Source organism: Myxocyprinus asiaticus, chromosome 30, assembly GCF_019703515.2.
Source record: "Myxocyprinus asiaticus isolate MX2 ecotype Aquarium Trade chromosome 30, UBuf_Myxa_2, whole genome shotgun sequence".
NCBI classification, from domain to species: domain Eukaryota; kingdom Metazoa; phylum Chordata; class Actinopteri; order Cypriniformes; family Catostomidae; genus Myxocyprinus; species Myxocyprinus asiaticus.
The window spans coordinates 37264247-37290280 of record NC_059373.1 but is presented as its reverse complement, the minus strand read 5'-3'; the positions used below and the strand labels follow the sequence as shown (position 1 = coordinate 37290280).

Here is a 26034-nt window from a genome sequence, read left to right as displayed (position 1 = left end):
GCGGTGAGGTTCTGCGATTTTTTTTTTTTTTAAATTTTTTATATTTATTTATTTATTTAATTTATTTATTTATTTATTTTTTATTTATTTATTTATTTATTTTATTTTTTTTTCCTAAACTCGTAGTAATATTTTACTATGAGCTTAGTCCAAATGAATTGCTGAACCTCACCGCTATTTTCACCAAATTTACTTACTGACCCAGGAGGCATAATTAATTGCGTAATTTAAAAAAAAATTATTATTATTATCATTTTTTTGCGTTAATATAAACCTACCCTCCATAAAAACCCCGTGGTGATTCAATAACAAATGAAGGGAGGTCATTTTACAGCACTATAAAGCACTTTACAATACACATCCATGTGCTATATTACTTCCAGGAATGTAATGTTGCTCTGTCTGGTCTTCCTACAGTTATAATGCTATTAAAGCATACAAACAGGAGGGGCGGCAAACAGAGCTGAGTGCAGGTGAACACCTGGTGTCTGCAGCAGAGGCAGGTCAGTATGAGAAAAGAGCCACCTGTGAGCTTAAACTAAACACAGCTACAGCTATAGTTCACTCATGAGACTGGTTCAACTGCAGAGTCAGAAGCATTGAAGAAGAGTTTTTTCTTCAGTGCTAGCTGGGTCATTCCTGTTATGTCGTACCTTTTGAACTTAATGACTTAAAATATGAATATGCTTATGATTTTAAGTTAAGTATTTCTATTAAAGGGTGTACCAGACTTTCAGAAATATGCTCTGGTCTAACTCATAAATGTTATTAATTATAACCTGTTGATTTACACAATGGCAAGGAATAAATAACATGTATAAAAATAAATTAATAATATTATTTAGGATTTTGGAATGTTTGAAAGTGAGACAATCCAACTAATATCATAAAACATCACATAATTCATAAAACCTGCTGTGAATACTGATGTTCGTGATGTTGTTTTACCACTAAAAATGATGTCACTTCCTAAAGGATGATGTCATTAAGGGATTGTCTTTTGTTTTTTCAAAGATTTTGAAGTAGAAAGTGATATTGAGGACTTGTAGAAAAAGTTGTTAATTGATTACCCATTTAAAACAAAGTTCCAATGAAAACATGTTTTGTTTGAAACATTTCAGTTGACCACTATGCTCACTTGACATATTGTGATAAAAGAAAACTTACTAATGTGAGATCCATATTTTAAAATTGTAAGTGTAATATTGTATCCAATAAATTGCATTAAATGTTCTGCACAGTAGGAATGACCTAGGTTTAAAAACAGGCTCTTTCAAAACTGACAATGTTGTAAATAGGGAAGAATCAAGACTGTGGTATAGGAAGTGAAACCAACTGATTTTTCTATTGCACAGAACAAACATTAAGGGTAAGCAGTCATAGTTGACCAATTGAATCAGTATTATCTGTACAATGTTAACACTGCCTGATATTAAATGCTTTTGGGCTGAAATGTTTTTAGAGCCCTTTGTTAAAGGTGAAGTGTGTAATTTTTGCAGCATTATTACACCAAACAAAATGGCAAAATAACTACATAATTACAAAAATAACACATGAAGAAAATGTTAGTGATGCTTGCCCTTACGGACTGGTCTGTCTATGGCTACAAAAGTTCACAACGCAGCTGAATGTGGCATAAAAATCAGATTTTTTCACTCACGTGACCCAGATCTGTTAACTGGATGACAGTGTGAACAGCCACAAGCACATTAAATCTGACATTTTCAAATCCGATCTGGAACACTTCCATAAGTTGAAAATATGTGGATCCGTTTGTGATTTAAAAAAAAATAATAATTTATGTGCTTTCAGTGTGAACAGTCAGGACGGATTTCACATGATTTTCAACATGTGGAGCTCAACATCCATCATTTGTACACTTGATTTAACTCATGTAGGCCATGCGTGGTTAAAAACATTTAATTTCGAGTTGTATCTTAACACATTCAGTTACTTTTAAAGGAAAGTAAATAAAATTATAGGCTTCAAGAGTTGGGTTTAGCATAGTATAGTAAAAAAAATGTGCATGAAGATACCAGAGAGAGTTTTTCCAAACTGTGTCAAAACGTGAATGCATGCAAGTCTGCAAATCTGAAATAGTTATAAATAACAACTCTACTTAATTAACCTTACATGTACTGTATATAATTCAGCTGCCCTTCGATTTTGATGTTATATTACATTCTTGAGCTGTGATGGTTATTATTAAATTCCACCATACAATTGCAAATGACTAAAAAATAAGCCATCTGCATTAGCCATTAAGAAGTCTTTCTCCTTAACTTGATTATATGTTATTAGATAAACTGTTTAAAACAAAAAACAATAATAATGGCTAGTTGTAATTTAAATTATCATTTAATATTGTAATTATACATATAATGTTGAGCATCCAAGGGTTTGTTTGTATGGTTAAGGAGTGTCATCTTACGAATCGCTCACTTATAGTTGTCTCTGCACATTAAACTGGGATAGAAGAAAATATTTTAACATTGAAAAAATAAAACACTTCACCTTTAACAAACCGTGTTACCGACTTCATTGTATACTAATCATGTATCAATCATGGCCTGCATTTCTAGATGCTTACTGATAATACTTATTCTTACTGGCTTCTTTTATTTGTAAAAACGCTTAAGCACTGAAGCGTAGCTGGTATAGCACTAACGGTGAGTGGCTTTGGCAAAGTGTTGGTGTGAAGGTGCCCTTGTGTTGGACTGGCTGTACCATGTTCCCCTGCATTTCTAGGCATTCTGACGCTTTGCCTCACCAACCCGGTCTGGGTGACAAAGACCCGGCTGGTGCTGCAGTACAATGCAGATCCTTCACGGAAGCAGTACAAGGGAATGATGGACGCCCTCGTGAAAATATACCGTCACGAGGGTATCCCAGGACTATACAGGGTACATCTACAGATTTTAAATTAACCCCTATTCTTCTGTTTCATAAACAGAGATTCTGTTACAGGAATAATTATAATTGTTTGTGTGGTAATCCTAAAGTCAACATGAAATCAAAATTGACCCCATGTACTTTCTTAATACAGGTTCCAAGTCAGATTGTGCACAATTCATTGCATGTTATTCTAAAGAATTTTTTTTTTTTATTGTCTTTTTTAATCTTGTAATCTCTGATGAAAATATAATCATTTGCTCCGCTTCTAAAACAACTTTCCTTTTTGTCTGATGTTATTTAGGCCACATACTATTGGTTTATGTTATACAACAAATAGCTATTTTAACATTGTTTTAGACTCCTATTGTTTGTAAAACTGCCTTTCTAATCTGGCTAGTAATTTAATAGCATTAACGTTAAGGTTAACATAAAGGTTAATAGCAAAAAACTTTAGAATTGAAAAAGAAGCATTACATTGGGATTAGAGTTTGACCGATTAATCAGTTTTGTAGATTAATTGCAAATATATTTTAATCTAATATATTGATATGTGCTCCCAGCTCATGCAAACGCATATGGGAAACAAAATCTATCTGCAAACTATTGTTGTTGTTGATAAAACTATTGTTTTGCCGATAACCGATATCGGTGCTGATAAAACGATTAATCGGCACTGATATCGGATTTATCGGCAAAACAATAGTGTTATCGGCAACGACGATAGTTTGCCAATAGACTTTGTTTCCCTTATGTGTTTTTCTGAGCTGGGAGCACATATATTTTAAAATAAGAGTCCCTGGTATATTTTGGTCTTGTTTATAGTTAAAAGTCCCACATTATGCACCTTAATCCTCATTTCAGTTGCACAATAAACTGCATCAGGGATTTAATTCATTTTGGACTCTATGTCTGTGCCCGTCACAGTAAGGAAAGACTAAGACAATTTTTTAACATTCAGTAAATCGATTTTAAAAACTATCAGCCAATTAATCGGTTATCTGCCTTTTCCCACCACCTTAGATATCAGTATTGGCCAGGGTCAAAAATTAATGGGGGCCTGGAACAAAAATTCCATTGAAAGTAACAAAAATGCCCCCATAACGAATACTGTTTCTTATATTCTCTCTTTTTTTTTTTTAACTTTTGATGTATTTCCTAATATTTTATTTTAAGCCTAATACATATTATAACAAAATATGAGTTAATACTGATTTTAATTTATAGGTGGTTATAGGTTACTAGGTTACTGAATTTATTAGTAATTTATTTATTAAATATTTTACATCAAAATACAACATTCAGTGTTTTTTTTAAATGCCCTCATAAAGGTTTAAAAATGGCAACAACAAAAAAGTTGTTGGCAGTGTTTCAGGAAGGCAGTAGTCCGCAACATTTGACTGCAAACTCACATATAGCTGTCTTTTTTTCTCTTTGAATATCTCGTGCCACTTGGAAATATGTCACATTACAGAAGTAATAGGGACCGCTAACTGCCTTTCATGTTGACTTTAGTTGGTGGGGTGATCCAATCTTTTGCTCTCTAAGATTGTAGTTTCTCTGGAGAGCCAAAAGAGAGTGTTATTGTACAATACTTGAAGCGTTGACACAGCACCTACCGTAATCCGTGGTATAGGTCAGGCCTACATATTGGCTAAATTAATTGTGAGGCACGCCAAATTGACCTAAAATAATTACATATACTAGTAGAATTCAGTCTAGTTTAATTCTGTTCTAGATTAGTTGAACAGTTAAGTTCCTCTGATTTAGTCAGTGAGGAAGCCATGTTATTGTGGCTTTGTGAGTGTGTGTGTCTGTGTGTTTTGGTGCCTCATTTTGTTGTTCTACCACTGCAGGGCTTTGTGCCAGGGCTGGTGGGGACTTCCCATGCTGCATTACAGTTCATGACCTATGAGTGCCTGAAGAGGGAGCAAAATAAATATAAGAAGATGCCATCTGAATCACTGCTGGTGAGGAAATGAAACCAGCCTTATGTTTTCAACTAGAAACATTTAATAGGAAGGAGGAAGATATAAGACTTTCATAACCCAAAACTCAGATTTAAGGAATAGTTTTGGCTCAATACAAGTTAAGCTAATTCAACAGCATTTGTGGCATAATATTGATTACCATAAACATTAATTTAGACTCGTCCCTCCTTCTCTTTAAAAAAAAAATAAAAATATGTGTTACATTGAGACACTTACAATGGAAGTGAATGGGGGCCAATCTGTAAACGTTAAAATACTCACTGTTTCAAAAGTATAGCCACAAGACAGAAACAATATGTTTGTTATCATGACTTTACTGTAGTGAGATAAAATCACTGACTTAGCTTTTCTGTGTTAAGTTATACAACTTTGTTGCATTTACAACGTAATACAGTAAAAACCATAAAATGACCATAAAAACTATGATTTAAGCAACTTTCTAGCTTAACACACAAGTTTTAACAGAAGAATTAATGTAAGTGCTTTTATAAAATTATAAGATTCACATTTCTGTTTAAACCCTTCAAAGATTGTCCCCCATTCACTTCCATTGTAAGTGCCTCACTGTAACCTCCATTTCTGCTTTTTTTAAAGAAAAGTAGTGACGAATTGAAATTATTTTTGTGTGGTAATTTACATCATGCCACAAAAGCTGTCTATTGACTTATATTGAACCTGGAATTTTCCTTTAAAGGAAAAGTTCTGATGTTCAATTTGTAACTTTTTTTATAAGAAATGTATTGTGTAATTTTTTTGTTTGGTGGAGGTGAGTCACTGTCTCCTTCCTGTCTCTCTGCTTCAGTCTCCACTGGAGTACATCACCATGGCAGCCATCTCCAAAATATTTGCAGTGGCAGTAACTTACCCATACCAGGTTGTGCGTGCTCGCCTGCAGGACCAGCACAATAACTACAGCGGAATCGTGGATGTCGTCCGTAGAACGTGGAGGTATGCATTTAACAGCATGACATGAACTCGGCAAACAATGCAACTATAATTTCACTGTACGGCTTTTTTATTCCAAAATAGTGTTGCTTTTCTATCAACAGTCTATTTTTGTGATGTAGCTAGACAAAACGCTACAGCGCTGTTTGTGGTTGCATTGTATTGTGCTCGTTGGGAAGTCAAAGTGAAATATTTAGTTAAATGTGTCTGTACATCACTGTGCTTTTGACTCACTTAATTCTATAAATTAGGGTGTTGTTGTATTTAATGTACAACCCCAATTCCAAGAAAGTTGGAACAGGATGGAAAATGCTAATAAAAATAAAAAGTAGTGATTTGTAAATTACAGTTTATTCACCCTGTGCTATATTGAAAGCACTAAAACAACACATTATTTGATGTTTTACCTTGTGAATTTAATTGTTTATTTTCTATAATATACACTAATTTCAAATCAGATGATTGCAACATGCTCCAAAAATGTTGGGACAGTCGAGTGTTTTCCACTGTGTAACATCACCATTTCTTCTAATAACACTTATTAAGCATTTGGGCACTAAAGACACAAGTTTGACAAGTTTAGCAAGCAGAATTTTCCTCCATTCATCCATTATGTAGGTCTTCAGCTGTACAATTGTACCAGGCCTTCGTTGTTGTATATTGCACTTCATAATGTGCCACACATTCTCAGTTGGAGACCGGTCAGGACTGCAGGCAGGTCAATCTAGCACCCGTACTCTCTACACAGACATGCACTTGTAATCCGGGCAGTATGTGGTTTGGCGTTGTCCTGCTGGAAAACCACTTCTGAATGCACGTGATCTCTGATCCCTCAGACGTCACTGTCTTAAAAACCATCATGCATCTATAATGGATATCATGACATCGTCTTGGGAGTACTTCAGTAAACCTTTTTCAGTCAACACCATTCGCCGCTGCATCCACAGATGCAAGTTAAGACTTTACTATGCAAAGGAGAAGCCATACATCAACACAGTGCAGAAGAGCTGCTGACTTCTCTGGGCTCGGTCTCATCTGAGATGGAAAGAAGAACAGTGGAATTTTGTTTTGTGGTTTGATGAGTTCCCATTTCAAATAGTCTTTGGAAAAAACAGCCGTTGTGTTCTCCGGGTCAAAGAGGAAAAGGACCATCCAAGCTGTTATTAGCGTCAGGTCCAAAATCCAGTGTTTGTCATGGTACGGAGTGTATATACAGGTGCATCTCAATAAATTAGAATGTCGTGGAAAAGTTCATTTATTTCAGTAATTCAACTCAAATTGTGAAACTTGTGTATTAAATAAATTCAGTGCACACAGACTGAAGTAGTTTAAGTCTTTGGTTCTAATTGTGATGATTTTGGCTCACATTTAACAAAAACCCACCAATTCACTATCTCAAAAAATTAGAATGTGGTGACATGCCAATCAGCTAATCAACTCAAAACACCTGCAAAGGTTTCCTGAGCCTTCAAAATGGTCTCTCAGTTTGGTTCACTAGGCTACACAATCATGGGGAAGACTGCTGATCTAACAGTTGTCCAAAAGACAATCATTGACACCCTTCACAAGGAGGGTAAGCCACAAACATTCATTGCCAAAGAAGCTGGCTGTTCACAGAGTGCTGTATCCAAGCATGTTAACAGAAAGTTGAGTGGAAGGAAAAAGTGTGGAAGAAAAAGATGCACAACCAACCAAGAGAACCGCAGCATTATGATTGTCAAGCAAAATCGATTCAAGAATTTGGGTGAACTTCACAAGGAATGGACTGAGGCTGGGGTCAAGGCATCAAGAGCCACCACACACAGACATGTCAAGGAATTTGGCTACAGTTGTCGTATTCCTCTTGTTAAGCCACTCCTGAACCACAGACAACGTCAGAGGCGTCTTGCCTGGGCTAAGGAGAAGAAGAACTGGACTGTTGCCCAGTGTTTCAAAGTCCTCTTTTCAGATGAGAGCAAGTTTTGTATTTCATTTGGAAACCAAGGTCCTAGAGTCTGGAGGAAGGGTGGAGAAGCTCATAGCCCAAGTTGCTTGAAGTCCAGTGTTAAGTTTCCACAGTCTGTGATGATTTGGGGTGCAATGTCATCTGCTGGTGTTGGTCCATTGTGTTTTTTGAAAACCAAAGTCACTGCACCCGTTTACCAAGAAATTTTGGAGCACTTCATGCTTCCTTCTGCTGACCAGCTTTTTAAAGATGCTGATTTCATTTTCCAGCAGGATTTGGCATCTGCCCACACTGCCAAAAGCACCAAAAGTTGGTTAAATGACCATGGTGTTGGTGTGCTTGACTGGCCAGCAAACTCACCAGACCTGAACCCCATAGAGAATCTATGGGGTATTGTCAAGAGGAAAATGAGAAACAAGAGACCAAAAAATGCAGATGAGCTGAAGGCCACTGTCAAAGAAACCTGGGCTTCCATACCACCTCAGCAGTGCCACAAACTGATCACCTCCATGCCACGCCGAATTGAGGCAGTAATTAAAGCAAAAGGAGCCCCTACCAAGTATTGAGTACATATACAGTAAATGAACATACTTTCCAGAAGGCCAACAATTCACTAAAAAAAATTTTTTATTGGTCTTATGATGTATTCTAATTTTTTGAGATAGTGAATTGGTGGGTTTTTGTTAAATGTGAGCCAAAATCATCACAATTAAAAGAACCAAATTTATTTAATACACGAGTTTCAAAATTTGAGTTGAATTACTGAAATAAATGAACTTTTCCACGACATTCTAATTTATTGAGATGCACCTGTATATTCACTCTCACAGTTGTGAAAGTTACCCGTGACATGCACTGACGCACATGAGGGCACCATTAATGCAGAAAGATATGTAAAAATTTTGGAGCAACATATGCTGCCATCCAGATGCTGTCTTTTCCAATTTTGATTTTGAAATGAGTGTATATTAAAAAAAAACAAAAAAACAGTTGTTGTATTGTTTTCAATATAGCACAGTGTGAATAGAAATCACTCCTTTTAATTTTTATAAGAATGTTCCATACTGTCCCAGTGTTGTTGGAATTGGGGTTGTATGATGTATATATTTAAGTTTAATGCTGTCACCCTAATTTAGATTCTCATTGGGGGTTTTTGCCCAATAAATACTGATGTGATTGAGAAAAAAAACCAAACATATTATATAATTTGATAGTTATATATGTAAAAAGATTTTGCTTAAATGTAGTTAACTGTTTTTTACAAAATAGTATTGGTAGCTTAACTGTTGTTTAACTACTTTAAATTATGAATAGCTCATAGCTTGGTATGCAGTTACCCCAAAACTTATGCAAACATTTGTTAAAAGATGAGTCATCCAGATTTGTCAGGGGATATATTATGAATCTGATTTCACTTTAAATCAATTCAGGGGTTTTTTTTTATATATTTTTTTTATTTCTTCCCAAATAGCAACGAGGGGATTGAGGGCTTTTACAAAGGGATGGTCCCCAACTTGTTGCGAGTCATTCCAGCATGCTGCATCACCTTCTTGGTGTTTGAAAACGTGTCACGCTTACTGTTGGGCGAGTATCATTAAACCTTCATGTGGATGAGGACACACCAACGGAACAATGGACCAACACAAAATATGGCAGGACTGTGTATGTGTGTTGGAGAAGAGCAGGGAAATTAAACATTTCCTGTTTAACTCTAAATTCGATGTGCAGACAAAACTAGGATTGAGTGTTTGCACTGAATGAAAAGTAGAAAATTGAGGTGCATATCCAGTAAATGACAATGATGTTTCAGATTTATTGTATTGTTGATACTTACGTTTATTGGGACATATTGACTAGTTCACCCAAAAATGAGATTTCTGTCTTAATTTACTCACTCTCATGTCGTTTCAAACCCATTTGAATTTCTGTCTTCTGTGGAACACAAAAGGAGATGTTTAGCAGAATATCGGAGCTGCTCTCTTCAGTACAATGAGTGTATTGAGAGCTCTAAAAGGGACAGAAAAAAAGCACCATAAAAATGCAACTTGACTTGTGCACTATTTTCCAAATCTTCTGAAGATATTTGATAGCTATATGTGAGATACAAATTAAAATTTTCATTGTTCACTGAAAATCTTGCCTTGAAAATGTAGCTTTACAGTACACCACTGACTTTCATTGTTTGGACAAGAGCAGCAAGAACATTCTACTAAACTTCTCCTTTTATGTTCCATGGAAGAAAGAAATTCATATGGGCTTGAAATGACATAATTTCAGAATTTTCATTTCTGGGTGAACTATCCCTTTAAGGTGTTCATTTAATTAACCAGAGAGATGCACGAAGTGTCCATATCATCTCTTAGATTGATAAATATTAGAGTATAGATGAGTGTAACATTACAAACACCATGATTTCAAGCTGTCAGTGACAAGAGGTCATAAAACGGGTCATGGAAAACTGGATTCAAGCCATCCTGTGATAGTGCAACCCAACTCGATACTCACCAAAGGAGATGTTTGTCTTTTTTATGTTGTCACAAAACAGCTGCTTCATTTGTTCAGCTATGCGAGAGAATGAACCCATTTACCTTCGGTCACTAAGCAAATCTCCGCTGGCTTTTAGGTGCCCAAGACGAGACTCACTGGGCATGCTCAGGAAATGACAAAACGCTACAGGATAATAGCATACAGACCTGACAGAAACTTATACCTTACTGGAGGACACAAGCATATTTTAAACAGATGTCTGTGGATTGAGAAGAAGATTTTAACTGGAAGACAGAAGATAAATGAAGAAGAAGAACTACGTTACGTAGCAACTGAGAGGCCATTGGAAATGTAAATAAAAATTTGCTATTGTCTATCACGCACAAAAAAGATAGCTGATGTATGTATAAGCCATTTTTACACATCTAATAAAACAATATAAATGTAAAAGACACATGAGCCTAAAAATACTTTGATTTATGAACTCTACAAACTATATTGGGACACTGTAGATCGTTATTTAAAATAAGGTATGGACACTTAAGTCACACTTAAAATTTTCAGGTTCAATATAAGTTAAGCTCAAATGACTGTGTCTGTGGCATAATGTTGATTACCACAAAAATAAATAAATACATAAAAATTGTGATTTTAGTATGGCACTTGAAATGAAAGTGAATGGGGTCAGTCCATAAATGTAAACATTTGTAAGAGTATAGCCACAAGATGTAAACATTTTATGTGCTGACATGATTTTAGTGTGATAAACCGAGGGTGTTTACCAGATTACAGGGTTTACAGTGTTATGTCATCATGGCAATGACGTTGAAATTTGATTGAACTTTACACAGAAAAGGTTAATAAGGGATTCAACATTATTTACTGTGGTAATCAACATTATGCCACAAATGCTGTTGATTATGCTTCACTTTTATTGAACTTGGAATATTCCTTTTAAGTCCCACTTAAATTTAACATGACACGGCATTCGCAAACCCATTTTACTTCTGTAATGTCATGTGTCTCTGAAACTGAGTGAAACAGGATTTTCAGTGAGATTAAATGTAGGCTGGGACTTGATTTTCACCCAAAAATGAAAATTCTCTCATCAGTAACTCCCCCTTATGCATTCTCAGACGTGTATGACTTTCTTCTGCAGAACACAAATGAAGAGTTTTAGAAGAATATTTCAGCTCTGTAGGTCCATACAACACAAGTGAATGGTGACAAGAACTCTGAAGGTCCAAATATGACAAGGGCCCAAATCTGATTTTCTGCTAAAATCTGAATTTTATTTATTTATTGGTGAGGTTGTTCACACAACATTTGAAATGTAGCCCATATCAGACATTGTGATCTGAACAGTCGACACTCGTTAACTGACCTGCATGGGTATAACAAACCCAGACATTTTCATTATTTTAGGATGTATAATGAATAAACTTATTAAAATTGTGATTAGCAGTTAAAAAAAAAAAAAAAAAAAAACCCTGGATCGAACACTTAAAGGGATAGTTCACACAAAAATTAAAATTCTCTCATCATTTACTCACCCTCATGCCATCCCAGATGTGTATGACTTTCTTTCTTCTGCAGAACACAAAGATTTTTAGAAGAATATTTCAGCTCTGTACAATGAAAGTGAATGGGTGCCAACATTTTGAAGCTCCAAAAATCACATATATCAACATAAAAGTAATCCCTACGGCTCCAGTTGTTTAATCCATGTCTTCAGAAGTGATTCTTTTACTATAAATTCTCCTCCCTGCTCAGTTAATCTCCACTTTAACTTGTCACATTCTACTTGTGTTTTTGGTGATTTACGTCCTTCATGCGTACCGCCCCCTACTGGGCCGGGAGAAGAATTTCTAGCAAAAAAGGACTTAAATATTGATCTGTTTCTCAGCCAGACCTATCATATCACTTCTGAACACATTGATGAAACCACTGGAGTCATATGGATTACTTATTTGCTGCTTTTATGTGCTTTTTGGAGTGTCAAAATTTTGGCACCCATTCGCTTGCATTGTATGGACCTGCAGAGCTGAAATATTCTTTAAAAAATCTTCATTTGTGTTCTGCAGAAGTAAGAAAGTCATACACATCAGGGATGGCATGAGGATGAGTAAATGATGAGAGAATTTTTGGGTGAACTATCCCATTAAATCAAGACCCGGCCTTAATTAAAATAAATGCCACTTGCTTTGATGGTTTCTTATGTAATGCAGTGGCATTTATACATTTTCTAAATTTTGCTTAAATGTCCAATCACTTTTTAGGGCTACTGTATCCTAAACTGTAGTAACAGTAATCTGATTTGTCATAATATTGAACACTCAGCACAGAAGCTGCAGAACTACTTTATACCACAGCAGACATTCCAAACCTTAGTCATGCCACACATTTCATTTTCCAGGATTTTCCCATCTACGCCCTCTTTTATGATGTAGTATTTTCAGACAGTTCATCAGCATTATGAAGCCATTTAACAAGCATTTGGTCCCATTTCATTAACACAAGCCATTTTAGTATGTATACAAGTGTTTATTTTTTCAAAACATTTAAGTGGAGTATAAAAATGTGACAACTGGGTATAGTTAAAATAGTAAGAAAACTCAGTATAACATAGGGGAAAATGTGTATATGTCTTTATTAATGGGTGAATCTTAGGAAGAAATGTCTGGGTCATATTTCACTCCAAAATAAAAAGGATTTTTTTTTTTTTTTGTACAAAACATTTTATAAAGAAGCCTATTTTTAAAATGAGATTTTCTTGACGATTAAACATTTTCTTTGCGAAATAACCGCAATATACAACTATTTTATTCTCATTACTGTAATACACTAATGAAAAACATCTTGTCTGCACATGATTTTTTTTTTTTTTAATCAGCATCAATTAAATTTAGTACAACAAATACTAACATGATCTATAATTACAATAGTACTTTACAAATGCATTTGGTAATTTAAACAATACATCATTATTTGCATTGCAGCAACAATTATACCATTTTCCTGAATTACAGTACATTTTGGGGTTATCCAGTATGACACAGGTATGTCTTCACTGTTTTTGTGAGATTCGCTGCAATAGGTAATTAAATCGTCCATGCACAAAAAGAAGGGCCTCTAAATAAATATTATCCAGGATATCCATGATTACTTGTTGATCTCCCCTTAAAAAGGACTGTGGTGGTGTCATGGTACAGTAATACTATCAGACGATAAAACTATGGTACTGTTTGATTACTATGATACTCCAAGATACTTTAAAGAATTGGCATTCCATCATGGTAGTGTCCAAAAACCATGGCAATATCATCTTACTCTTTTGTTGAGGGTCTGCACTAGCTAAATTGATCATGTTAATCCCTCCATGTTAATCATGGGTTCTTGTGATTCTTACAACTGATCAAATTTATTAGGCTTGGAATATAGCACATGAGTGACATAGAGTATTTGTATGCTGCTTTTACCCTTTTTGGAACTTGTAAGTCAGAAACACAGAACATTTTCATTGTATGGAAAAGAGCAGTGTGAACATTCTGCATAATATCTCTTTTTTCACAGAAGTGATGAAAGTCACACAGGTTTGTGTGAGTCTGAGTAAATGAGCACAGACTTTTTTTTTCTTTTTTTTCTTAACTATTCCTTCAGTTTAGTAGATAAATTAAAAGAAAAAAAGTTTGTACAGAATCCCTGCACACAAGATAAAATCATGTTATATCATGAGAAATGATGAAGCCCTTTGTAGTAAGTTAAGTGTAGAGGGAGTGCTGTGAGAAACCACACAGGGCTCTCAAATTAATTTGGTCTCTCTGTAATTGCAGGATAGATGCTTATGAAGCTGCTTTAAACCACACAAAAGAAACCTCAAGGGAATCCATAGGACAAAGATATCTGTGATTGCATGAATTATCTCTGTTTTCATTTGATAATAAAAATATAATGTGTACATTTTATGTATAGAACAGAAGATTACGGATACGAAAAATTTCATTTTTACTGTAAACTGTTCTTTGGCAGCAACGTGATCATGTGAAAGGCACACAGCAGTCTGCCCACCACACACCGCCAGTTCACGTAACACAGTTCAGCCAGTTGTGGCATTTCGTATAGGGACCCCTAGTGTCACTACATCGACACAACATCGAGTGAGTGACAGATAGGGAACGTCATGGTTACTTGTGTAACCTCCATTCCCTGATGAAGGGAACGAGACGTTGTGTCCCTCCTGCCACAACGCTGAACTACCCACTGAAATGGCCGGAACTTATATCGGCTCCTCAGCATAAAACCTGAATGAGTGGTTGCACACCAGCTCCTTTTATACCCGTACGTCCGGGGGAGTGGCATGCAAATACCACTCGCCAATTTTCATTGGCCTTTTACCAAAGACCAGAGGTGTCTCGGGCTCCCAAGAGTGACCCCTAGTGTCACTACATCGACACAACGTCTCGTTCCCTCCATCAGGTAACGGAGGTTACACAAGTAACCATGACGTTTTCTGGACAAATGTCTGTAAAGTAATCATTACTGCAGACGTCTGTAATGTGTAACTTTTTAAGTGTGTTTTTTATGGCTTAATTTTTATATTACCAGAACCTGAATTTGAAAAAGCCTCTGAATTCATGATCTTGGAAAAAGACTGAGTGTAATTTGACACACGATAACATCAAATTACACTCAGTCTTTTTTCAAGATCATGAATTCGGAGGCTTTTTCAAATTCAAGTTCTGGTGATATAAAAATTACACCATAGTTTTTGTCCATGTTTTGATTTCATGTCTTTTATTTTGCAAGTTTAGTTTACTTCCTTGTTCTTGTTTCATGTCATGAGTTTTGTCATGTGATTTATTTGTTGTCATGTGACCCTAGTCTTGTCTTTTGATTGGTTTTCATTCATTAGTCTTATCTAGTTTATTAGTTCTGTGTTTTCTTGTTATCAGTCCTAGTTCGTCATTGGTTGTGATGTTATCTTGTTTGCCCCTTGTTTGCCCTCATGTTTGCCTTTAGGTGTGTTCATCTTCATGCATCGCTGTGCAGACCGATCGGCGGAGAACTTGAAGCAGTGCATGTCAGTTAAAAATTCTGTCTGACTTGAAACGGCACCACCACTGCCGCGTCACCGTGATGTATGCCATCAAAGTACCCCGAGAGCAATTCCAGAGCAGCCGGCTGGCGCAGCCTCTGCAGTCGTTCCAGAGAAGCTGCACAAGCTCTGATGACAACACCGCTTTTTCACAATTGGCCAGACTTACAATATGACAATGGTGACCTGTGTTTCACAATTGCACACTTCACATACTACTCTTACTACTTCTGCTATGGCAGTCTATGGCAGAAATAAGAGTAGTATATTAGTATGCCATTACCAAGGTGTTTATACTGACACCTCCAGTTCGGCAAAAACTCTTACAGCTCCATGTTTTTATAACCGTACATGTTTATATCATTTTATTTTATGTTTGTATAATATCATGTTTATTCATAAAAAACATTCAAATGATTCAAAATACTGATTGCATTATTCGTATTAAAATAATATTGGCCTTTATTTCTTCTAGTACACACAGCATATAATGTAAGCAGCATATAATCTTTTCAAATGAGCAATATTTCTGGTTGTTATATGTAAAAATCAAGCATCTGAATTCCACTTTGTCTACAATAAAGCAAACGTTGTGCGATCTTTAATAATATTACACTCTTGAATTAAAAATATACATTACGTGATTTTATTCGTCCCTCCAGAAAATATGTTCAAAATGTCTGAACAACAAAAAAACCTCAACAAAATTTCTCCTATTCACTCTGCTCAAATCACAAAATTACAGGCTTGTGTACCTTTCTAATTTTCCAACAGAAAACAAGCTTGTTTCATTTTCTGGTGTCTTCTCATTGGCCAAAATCCACTTCGGCACTTGGAGAACTTGAAAAACAACATAGTTAAAGGGCTCACTGGCTGAATTTGTTCACCTATATTGACTTAATTGGAATTGTCATTATTTTTGTCTTCTTGATCTTATTAAATGCTCTGTAACGTGAGTTATAGATGCTTTATAAACGTTACCTGTGGAGGTCCTGTATATGTTTATGCTGGAGTTGAGTTCAGGTAAATGATAGACTCTACAGGTAACGGTCCAGTGCATTTGGCTCCATTAAAGGTGAAGTACCAGCGCTGACAGCAGGCCGTCTTACACTTCAACCTGAGAGAACCACTGAACATCATATGCAAAGCACTGTCTGAACGCTGCTTAGTGAATGTGCACTCCTGTGACACACAAATCAACACATGTTCCAATGTATAACCACTGACCAGTGAATGAATGAATGAAACTGGGCCATATTTCACCCCAAAATCAAAAGATATAAATAAATGACATTGTGCTTAAAGAAAATTAGGCAGATTTTAGGAACATAAATGTTTTTTGCACTGACATTGTCTTCATGACATTACCAACCAATTTGACTGTTATCAGGTCTTCTGAAGCTATCGTATGGCACACAAGTTACATGGACGACATTCTGAATAATTTAATGGTGCTTTTTGTGATCTTTGGAACTTGAGATTGTGAATCATCGTTCATTTTCATTCTGTGGAAAAGAGCAGGCTGGACATTCTGCAAAACATCTTCCTTTGCGTTCCAAGGAAGAAAAAAAATTCATATGGGTTTCAAAAGACTTGATGATGAATAAATGATATTAGTTCTCTAAGACCATTACACTAATATAAAAAATCACACACTAATATAAATAACATAAGTTGAATAGCACTTTGTACATAATACTTACAGCTATTTTGCCCAGGTCGATCCCATAGTTCAGAGATTTCCAAACACACTGTTTGAAGTTGGGCTTCCAGGGATCTTCAAACCTCTTCAACACACACTCTCCCTTCTCCCCTTTAAGTCAGTCTCTCCCAGGAATTTCACCCAAAAATGAAAATTCTCTCATCATTTACTCACCCTATTGGCATCCCAGATATGTATGACTTTCTCTCTTCTGCAGAACACAAATTAAGATTTTTAGAAGAATATCTCAGCCCTGTAGGACAATTCAATGCAAGTGAAAGGCTGGCAAAAGTTCTAAGCCATCAAAAGCATGGAGTCACGTGATGTTATTAGAGTGGAAGCAGCTTAGGGGCAAGCTCCGCTCTACTTTGCTACAATTATCCTTTTAAGCAACATCACTCTGTGAGAACTGATTTAGTTTTGATTGTTGAACTGTGCTGGGAGTTCAGGATGTCGAAGTATTAGAAACTGTCAGCCTGTGGGGACATTATAAAGCATTTACGGTCGCACACATCTGGCACTTCATAGGATCAAGATGGCTGGTGTCCAGTTGGGAGTGACAGCATGCCTCATATTGTAGGTCAAGATATTGCGAACATTTATGCAGCACTAATGAAAATCTCAACCGACATGGAGGGCCTCGTGGAAATACGTCTGTGGAGGTGAAACTTTCCACCCTGATCACAAGAATAGATGAGGTTGAAAAGCGAATAGAGTTTCTGGAAGCGGCCGAGAAAGAGCTGCAGACTAACCCACCAGTAACCAAAACTGATTCAGATCAGGTGTGGGAAAAATGACAGGATATGGAAAATCAAAGCAGAGGTAACAATGTTCTTTTCGTTGGAATCCCTGAGTGAAAGGAAGGTCAACATCTGGTCAAGTTCTTGGATGGGCTCATTACAATTTTGCTCAACACAGTGGGCCGTCATCTTTAAATAGAGCGTGTGCACAGAGCTCTCATCCTGCTTACCAAAGCGGGTGACAGGCCTTGAACCATCCTGGCAAGTTTCTTGCTGTTGGCAGACAGAGACTGTGTTTTATGTGCAGCAACAAATAAAGGCAAGTTGCCAGAGCTACTCAAGTGAAACGGGATGGATTCAAAGAGTGTAAGAAGTTACTTCACGAACAGGAGGTGAGATTTGCTTGGCTTTACCCGGCTAAGCTGAGAATTGATGCCAAGGATGGACGTAAGACTTTCACATGCCATGACAAACTATGGCCTTGTGAGAGGGTATCTTTGCTCGCACTGAATGAACAATATAGTCTACACATTGAACATTTTGCTGATGCAGTCTGAGAGGGTTTGTTATTCGGTTTGTTGCCCACTGTCTCTCTCTCTCTCACTCTACTTTTTTTCTCTCTCTCTCCCTTTATTGACTTATTGTTGAGTTTATTTGTTCATATTGTGGGTTCGATGTTGTTGTTTACTGGGGCCTATTTCATTTAAAACTTTTATGTGCAGTTCAATGCTATGGTTTACGTAAAAAATAATAATAAATAAAAACAGAGGGGGAAAAAAACACTGGACTGAAGTAATCTTGTAGCAATAGTGTCGCGGAACATCTCGTGAGCGTGTATGGACTGTCAGATTTCTGGGGGATGGACACCAGTTGGTTGAAGTTAATCTTTTTTCTGTTCTGTGGGTTATTAAAGATTTTATGGTTACATTAATGTTGGATGGTGGTCGATATAATTTAGCCTTGGGTACACAATTTTTATTTGCATGTCAGTATGTCGCACTTTAATATAGATCAAATGTTTCTCTCCACGTGGAAAGTTAATGGGCTGGGGCACCCTATAAAAAGAAGGAAGGTGGTATATTTTCTTGAGCGTAACATTTTAAACTTTAAAAGCACATTGCGACATCTGCTTTCTGTTAAACTGTATTTGTTGCGCTGTGTCTAGCCTATTTTAGCGCAAGAATGTAATCGTCAGTTCTTGGCACACATCCAAAATTCAAATGCACGGTTTTAGCATTTGAATGTGCATTTCTTTCTAAAATTCGACGAAAATTCGAATTTAGAATTTTAATTTGACAGCCCTAGAGTTCACTCAGCTAAAGTATAGGTACAATACTATTTTGTCACAGAAGGTAGAGTTTTGGTTATTCAGGGCAAGACCACTCCTTCAGTGAAGTCATCTGGAGGCAATATATTTACTTTTCCCACAGATATTAATAAGGCCTATAAAGAATTATATTTCGATCTTTATAGTTCCACATCTTTGTCTACCGATAAGGATATTAGCAACTTCGTAGAGCCATTAGAACTTCCTAAATTGACGAATGATCAAAAATTACTTTGGAGAAGCCTGTTAAGGTAATTAAAGCCTTGCCAACAGGTTAGGTACCGGGGCCAGATGATTTTGCCGCAAAATTCTTTAGATCTTATGTCACAGAACTGTCTCCACTTATTTTAGAAATTTATACAGATTCATTAAAGAAAGGTGAACTATCCCAAACCATGACACAAGTTCTGATCAGTCTCTATGATCAGACCACGATCACTGCCATCTTAATTGATGCCGAGAAAGCATTTGATATGGTGGAATGGTATTATTTTTTTAAGATTTTGGAAATGTATGGGTTTTGGAACACTTTTATTGGGTGGATTAAGTTACTTTATAAACAACCATTAGCGGCCATGCAAACTAATGGATTAATTTCAGATTATTTTTCTCTTGGTAGGGGAAACCTCCAAGGCTGTCCTCTCTCCCTTTTATTGTTCTGTCTTGCCCTGGAAACATTAGCAGCTGCAATAAGAAAAAAGGATGATTTTCCTGGTATTGTAGCAGGAGGTGTGGTGCATAAACTTCTACTCAATGCAGATGATATATTATTATTTGTCTCCGACCCTAGTAGATCTATGCCTAGCCTCCACAGAATCATTCATTCTTTCTCCAAATTTTCAGGATATAGGTTGAATTGGTCTAAATCGGAAGCTCATGCTCTGACAGCATATTGCCCTACCACAGCTTTCCAACATGGTGTCTTTCAATGGCCCAAGCAAAGCATTAGGTATTCAGGCATTTTCTTTCCAGCAAATTTGAGATTTAGTTTGTTAATTTTGACCAATGAATGAAAAAGTTCTCATGTGAGGCGGATAGGTGGGCTTCACAACATCTGTCTATGGCAGGGAAGGTCAATGTTATAAAAATGTATTGTATCCCCAAATTCAATTATCTACTACAGTCTCTCCCTCTAAAAGTTCCTTTTTCTTATTTTAAACAATTTGATAGAATATCTAAGTCTTTTATTTGGAATGGTTAACAACCTCGGTGGCATTTCAGTAGGTTACATAGACCAGTTGACATAGGAGGTTTTTTTTAGTTACTATGCTTTTAATCTTAGACACCTGGCCCATTGGTATCTTCTTCTGAGAGTGCCCCTCCCTGGTACAACATTGAACAAACAGTCTTTGCTCCAGTCTCACCACTGCAAATCTTTCTATATAAATTGCCTATAGAAGTAAAAGTGCATCCCATTATTTCACACGTTCAGTATGGACAAAGGTTTCCCATATGTTCAATTTTGATACTTACCTAAATGTTTCCTCAAGCATATGGCTGAACCCAGATTTATGTATTAACAAGTCCACCTTTTGCTGGAAAGAATGGATGGAGAGGAGTGTTGCTACACTTGGTGACCTTTATGGAAATGGAGCTTTGAGATCATATGAAAATATAACACAGCAATTTGGGATTTCTAGGTCTCAATTTTTTTTTTTTTTTTAGGTATTTACGGCTGCGCCATTTACTTTGTACTATTTTTGGTGGTAGTACACAGCCCTCTAAGGCTACAGACACTCTTTGTATGGTGCTCACAGCCTTTGGAAAGAGTCATATAGGTCATAAGGGTCATACATATATACAGTATATATATATATATATATATATATATATATATATATATATATATATATATATATATATATACACACACACACACACACACACACACACACACACACACATTTTTATTGCACAGCAAAATATTTAAATAAGTCTTTGTCAGAATTCTTTGGTTTGCATCCTGTAAGTTTAATTATAGAGTGATCCACTATCATGGGGTTTTCCAGTTATAACAGTTCTCCGTTGCCTTGTGTTGGGTTCACAGACCAATCAGATCTCTTACGGGTTTGATAAAATCATACCCATATGTGCAAATGTCAGTGTGACATAAAACCCAAAAAGGAATTGGTGCTGTGGTTTATTTGCAACCACTGAGAGAAATGTAGAAAGTATTTTCTATGTTTAGTGGGTATTACTCACTTCCTCACATGAAAAGAAGCCAGCCAAAGGCAACAAAGCAGAATGGCCATCTTGATCACACTAAGCCACAGTGGTTATAATAAACAAAATCCCAAACCCAGTGAGCAGCTGAATAAATCAGTTGAAATGAATTAAATGAAACTACACTGCCAATGAAAAGGTAGACAAATAGAGAGATGCATGCTAATAGTGTTATCAAAATTTTATAATTAGTTATTATTATTTTCATATTGCCACAAATATTGTGAGGGCTGTGGGTGATGTGTCCCTATAATGTTTAATATGATCACTTCTCCTTAGAGTCACTTGAGATGTCCGAATCATGTAAGTGAATCTTTTTGTTTGTATGGTTTGTTTCAATAAACCGCTCCAAAATGTTGATTCACTCATTCACTAATTTCTGGTTTTCCCAGAAATCCCACTGCATCATAAAATAATTATTTAGTAAAATATTGGTGTTTATGACTATGTTTTTAATTGAGTTACATAGATCGTATCTGTTTTTGTGTTTTAATGCTTCATCATGCCACCTAACTGTTTAAGAGTCGAGCGATTTACTAAAGCTTTGTGAATCAGTTCAACTGAATCACTCGAAAGAAGCTCAAAAGATTGTGCTTTCGCAATTCAGACAACACCACAAACTGTTTAACACCATATATGGACAAAGTGTAGTTTTGCTTGCTCTTGAAAGTGAACAAACGTTTTCTTTCTTAAAACAAAATGCAACTAATTACCTCAAATGACTTCACTCTGATCCTTCTTCTTTGATTAATTAAAGGAATATTCCAGGTTCAATACAAGTTAAGATCAATCTGCAGCATTTGTGGCATAATTTTGATTACCACAAAATATAATTTTGACTCGTCCCTCATTCAGTGGCGTAGCCAAGGGTGGGCTGGGGTGGGCCTGTGCCCACCCAAATTAGACCCAGGCTGACCCAGAATATTAGAGATTATTCTTTGACTTCAAATATATATTTATAAAATAGTTTTAAAAAATGCATAAATTCTGATTTCTGAAAGTGTGAAAGAACTGTTTGAATGTGCCTCTTTTCTGCTGTTAAAGAAATTTGGTAAAATAAAATTTGGGCAAAAACTTGGCCCATCCATTTAAATGTTTTTTTTTGTTTTTTTTTTTGAGGCCCACCCAAAAGCAGTTTCCTAGCTACGCCCTTGCCCTCTTTTCCTTTCAAGTCGCAAAAAAAATCAAGGTAACAGTGAGGCACTTACAAAGGAAGTGAATGAGGCCAAATTTTGGAGGGTTTAAAAGGCAGAAATGTGAAGCTGATAATTTTATAAAAGCACTTACATTAATTCTTATGTTAAAACTCATGTATTATTTGAAGTGTACAGTTGTTTAAATCGTAGAAAAGTAGAAAGGAAAATGACACTTGTATATTTATATAAATAAATAAGCCTAATTAAGTCATTATGCAATTGATACCCATTTCTTCATTTAAACTGAAAACCTAAATATATATATATATATATATATATATGTGTGTGTGTGTGTGTTAGGTTAGGTTAGGTTATAGAAATGTGCCACTTTGAGTTTACTTTTGCACATATCTTTTAAAAACATGCTTCTTTTTATATCTTACCTTGTCAGTAAACTCTCCGTCTCTTTGTCGGAAGTTCCTCTCTTTAGCTTTTTGCGTGAAACAGAAAGGTAAAGTTATCCCATCATTGCTGTACAGCTGGATCGGTTCACAGTGAATGTTCGCTCCAGATCTCAATAAATGTCACTGGCCTATCCTTTTCTACTGGCCAACAATGGTTTTCAATGATAAATAAGTAGTCTTCCTCCAGGGGGCGCAAGACAGCTCAGAAAGTTGACTGAGCCGCATTTAAATCTTACGACATTTTCTCATCTTAATGCAGACATTTATACATTAATTTAAATATATTGATTGAAAATATTGGTACCTGATATTCCCATGTTAATCCGCATATCCGTCGCTATACACTGAGTCTTTTTAAAAAAAAAAAAATTATCCAGGAACAACTAATTACTGTGATTGGTCCATCCTGACAAGCGCTTAGAAAAGTAACACATACCATGTGACAACGCCGTCTATGTGCTGCAAGTATAAGTATAAGTCTGAACAATAACTCACACCTCAGCAATGATGCTGAGAAATTTTAATAGCTATTTAATTGAAAACACGCAATTAAAAAGTAAAATGAGATCAATATTATTTAAACACTTCGGATCTGACCAATTAGAGGCAACATCCGGGCCGCTAAATCCCGCCCATTTATTTATCCTTATTCTATGGTATGGGCCACTCAACAGAATATATAAAAAATAATTGCAGATTAGCTATTTTAAGGTGGTCTTTGGTGAATTTTGGATATGTACGTAACTTATAAGTACTTGAAGTTTATTTTTCCTCTCAGAATTATACCGGACAAATGTTATCAACACAGCATTTTTTTTAAGGTGCACTGCTGTTACAAACTATGTAGGCTACTTTAAGACATCACTTGTGGATCTATTACTTTCTAAATTACTTTATAATTTTTTTTTTTTTTTTTTTTACTTTCAGTCTGCGTCTTTCAATTTTTATTAACATCCTATTGTTATATAATCTAAGAAATGTTTTGAATAGTTGTTCCTGAACAAGCAGCCTATTCATCCTGTGAGGGCCCATGTGCTATTTTAACTCTGTTGACCTGCAGACACCACAGAGACTGTATACGGACCCAGAGCACAGCACAGGCATTTCCCTGTCAACATCCCCTTTACCCTGGCTCCACGGACCACGCCACATCTGAAAACACACACAATGGTCATTCATCTTATTCTTCTCAATGTTATCTCAGGAAATAGCAAACATTTGCACATTTCAGTAATCATTGCCCTTAAATCAAGACTATATCCTTCAACAGTGAAAAAATAGTTTATAATGCACAGAAAATATATATTATATGCCCATACATCATATAATTTATTATTAAAACTTGACCGTTAGTCTTTACTCATTATAATTTTTATGAATAAGTTATCTTAGATATCTTATGTTGAGAATGTACAAGTAGACCGGTACCAATAACAGTGCAACTTCTGTCTATTACCCTGAGCACTGTCAAACAGAATTAGTTTTTATCTGATTTGCGCAAACACCCATACACAATGTAGGTGCAGAAATGTGATTGTTTTGTTGTTTTCTAACTATCTCCTGTTCCTTTCTTTTTAAGTATTTGGCTGCAGAGGTTTGAATTCAGCCTATTTCAATTAATCATCTCTTGATGTATCTGCATGGACACAGGAAAGTAACCAGTAGATGGCAAAAGCGCTTTGTTTCAAAACTTGCTGTTCAACTACGGCACATTCACACATGCACACCACCCGTAATGTGCACTTTCAGCTTGATAATTCTAAAGTCTCTGTAATAAATATGTGCAAATATGCTTGAGATGTGTGCACTACTGCTATTACTGTTTTAAATGAATGGACATTTCCTGGAAGATGATAAAATGGGCGAAGAAATCCCCCAAACTATGGGGTCATAGTTTCATAAGCTGTGTCTCAAATAACGCACTATATGCTATGTACTCTACGTACCATATTCACACAGCTTGATGGTGAAGTGTTCAATGCACAACAAAATGGCATAGAATAGAGCAGAAGTGTGCGATTTGGAACATACCTTTAATACCAGAATATCATAGACTTGGGAGAAGGCCAGTATTTTACCACATAGAATTGCCTAGCAACATCTTAGCAATGCCTTAAAAACCACAAATGACACCCTAGAAACCACACATTAATATGCTAATAATGGTTGCATCCGAATCCTAATGTAGCTGGCTTGTTGCTGCAAGAGCCAGCATTTGCTTACGAAGGTACCTGGTTTCGGACAGGCACTGTCACAGCTTTGCAAGGATACCAGCATTCATTCAGTCCAACCGAACCACAAAGGACTATTAATCTAGAACAAAATCAAGAGAGCGTAAACAAGCGTAATAACTGTAATACTACTTTTTCGCTAGAATTGGTATCAAAAGTTGGAAAAAGTGGGGGGAAAAACTTACATTTATACACAAACTGGCTATCAACTGGCACTTGGGTGATACCTCAAGAAGTTGGTTGAGAAAATGTCAAGAGTACATGTCTGCAAATTCTAGGCAAAGGGTGACTACTTTGAAGATGCTAAAATATAACACAGTTTTGATTTATTTTGGATTTTGTTTAGTCACAACATAATTCCCATAGTTCCATTTATGTTATTCCATAGTTTTGATGACTTTAATATTATTCTAAAATGTGAAATATATATATATATATATATATATATATATATATATATATATATATATATATATATATATATATATATATATATATATATATTTCACATTTTAGAATAATAGTAAAGTCATCAAAACTATGGAATAACATAAATGGAACTATGGGAATTATGTTGTGACTAAACAAAATCCAAAATAAATCAAAACTGTGTTATATTTTAGCATCTTCAAAGTACTCACCCTTTGCCTAGAATTTGCAGACATGTACTCTTGACATTTTCTCAACCAACTTCTTGAGGTATCACCCTGGGATGCTTTTTAAACAGTATTGAAGGAGTTCCCATCTATGTTGGGCACTTATTGGCTGCTTTTCTTTATTGTTTGGTCCAAGTCATCAATTTCAAAAATACATTTTTTTTTTAATTACATTTTAATTTTATAATGAAATAAATTAA

The 26034-nt window shown here is 35.8% G+C and overlaps 2 protein-coding genes across 2 annotated transcripts in view; one reads left to right on the top strand and one right to left on the bottom strand.

The window, feature by feature from the left end:
• LOC127420752 (mitochondrial folate transporter/carrier-like) overlaps positions 1 to 10714 on the top strand; it is a 15216-nt gene extending 4502 nt beyond the window's left edge. The window contains exons 3-7 of the mRNA XM_051663279.1: positions 418 to 503; positions 2749 to 2903; positions 4749 to 4862; positions 5686 to 5831; positions 9245 to 10714. Coding sequence (XP_051519239.1) covers positions 418 to 503; positions 2749 to 2903; positions 4749 to 4862; positions 5686 to 5831; positions 9245 to 9371 — 628 coding nt within the window. The 3' untranslated portion in view covers positions 9372 to 10714. The remainder of the gene's footprint in view (positions 1 to 417; positions 504 to 2748; positions 2904 to 4748; positions 4863 to 5685; positions 5832 to 9244) is intronic.
• Positions 10715 to 14983: 4269 nt separating this feature from the next.
• Positions 14984 to 23188, bottom strand: LOC127421040 (collagen triple helix repeat-containing protein 1-like). The gene is made up of 3 exons (XM_051663751.1): positions 23184 to 23188; positions 22927 to 23056; positions 14984 to 16537 (listed from the first exon to the last, which is right to left on the bottom strand). Exons 1-3 carry the CDS (start codon positions 23186 to 23188, stop codon positions 16358 to 16360), a joined length of 315 nt encoding a protein of 104 aa, XP_051519711.1. The 3' UTR covers positions 14984 to 16357.
• Between the last annotated feature and the right edge of the window lie 2846 nt (positions 23189 to 26034).

Bases quoted from the DNA above. Each gene is read 5' to 3' on its own strand.
- LOC127421040 (XM_051663751.1), bottom strand. The intron at 16,538-22,926 runs GTAAGATATAAA...TGTGTGTCACAG, and splicing joins ACGGAGAGTTTACTGACAAG to GAGTGCACATTCACTAAGCA.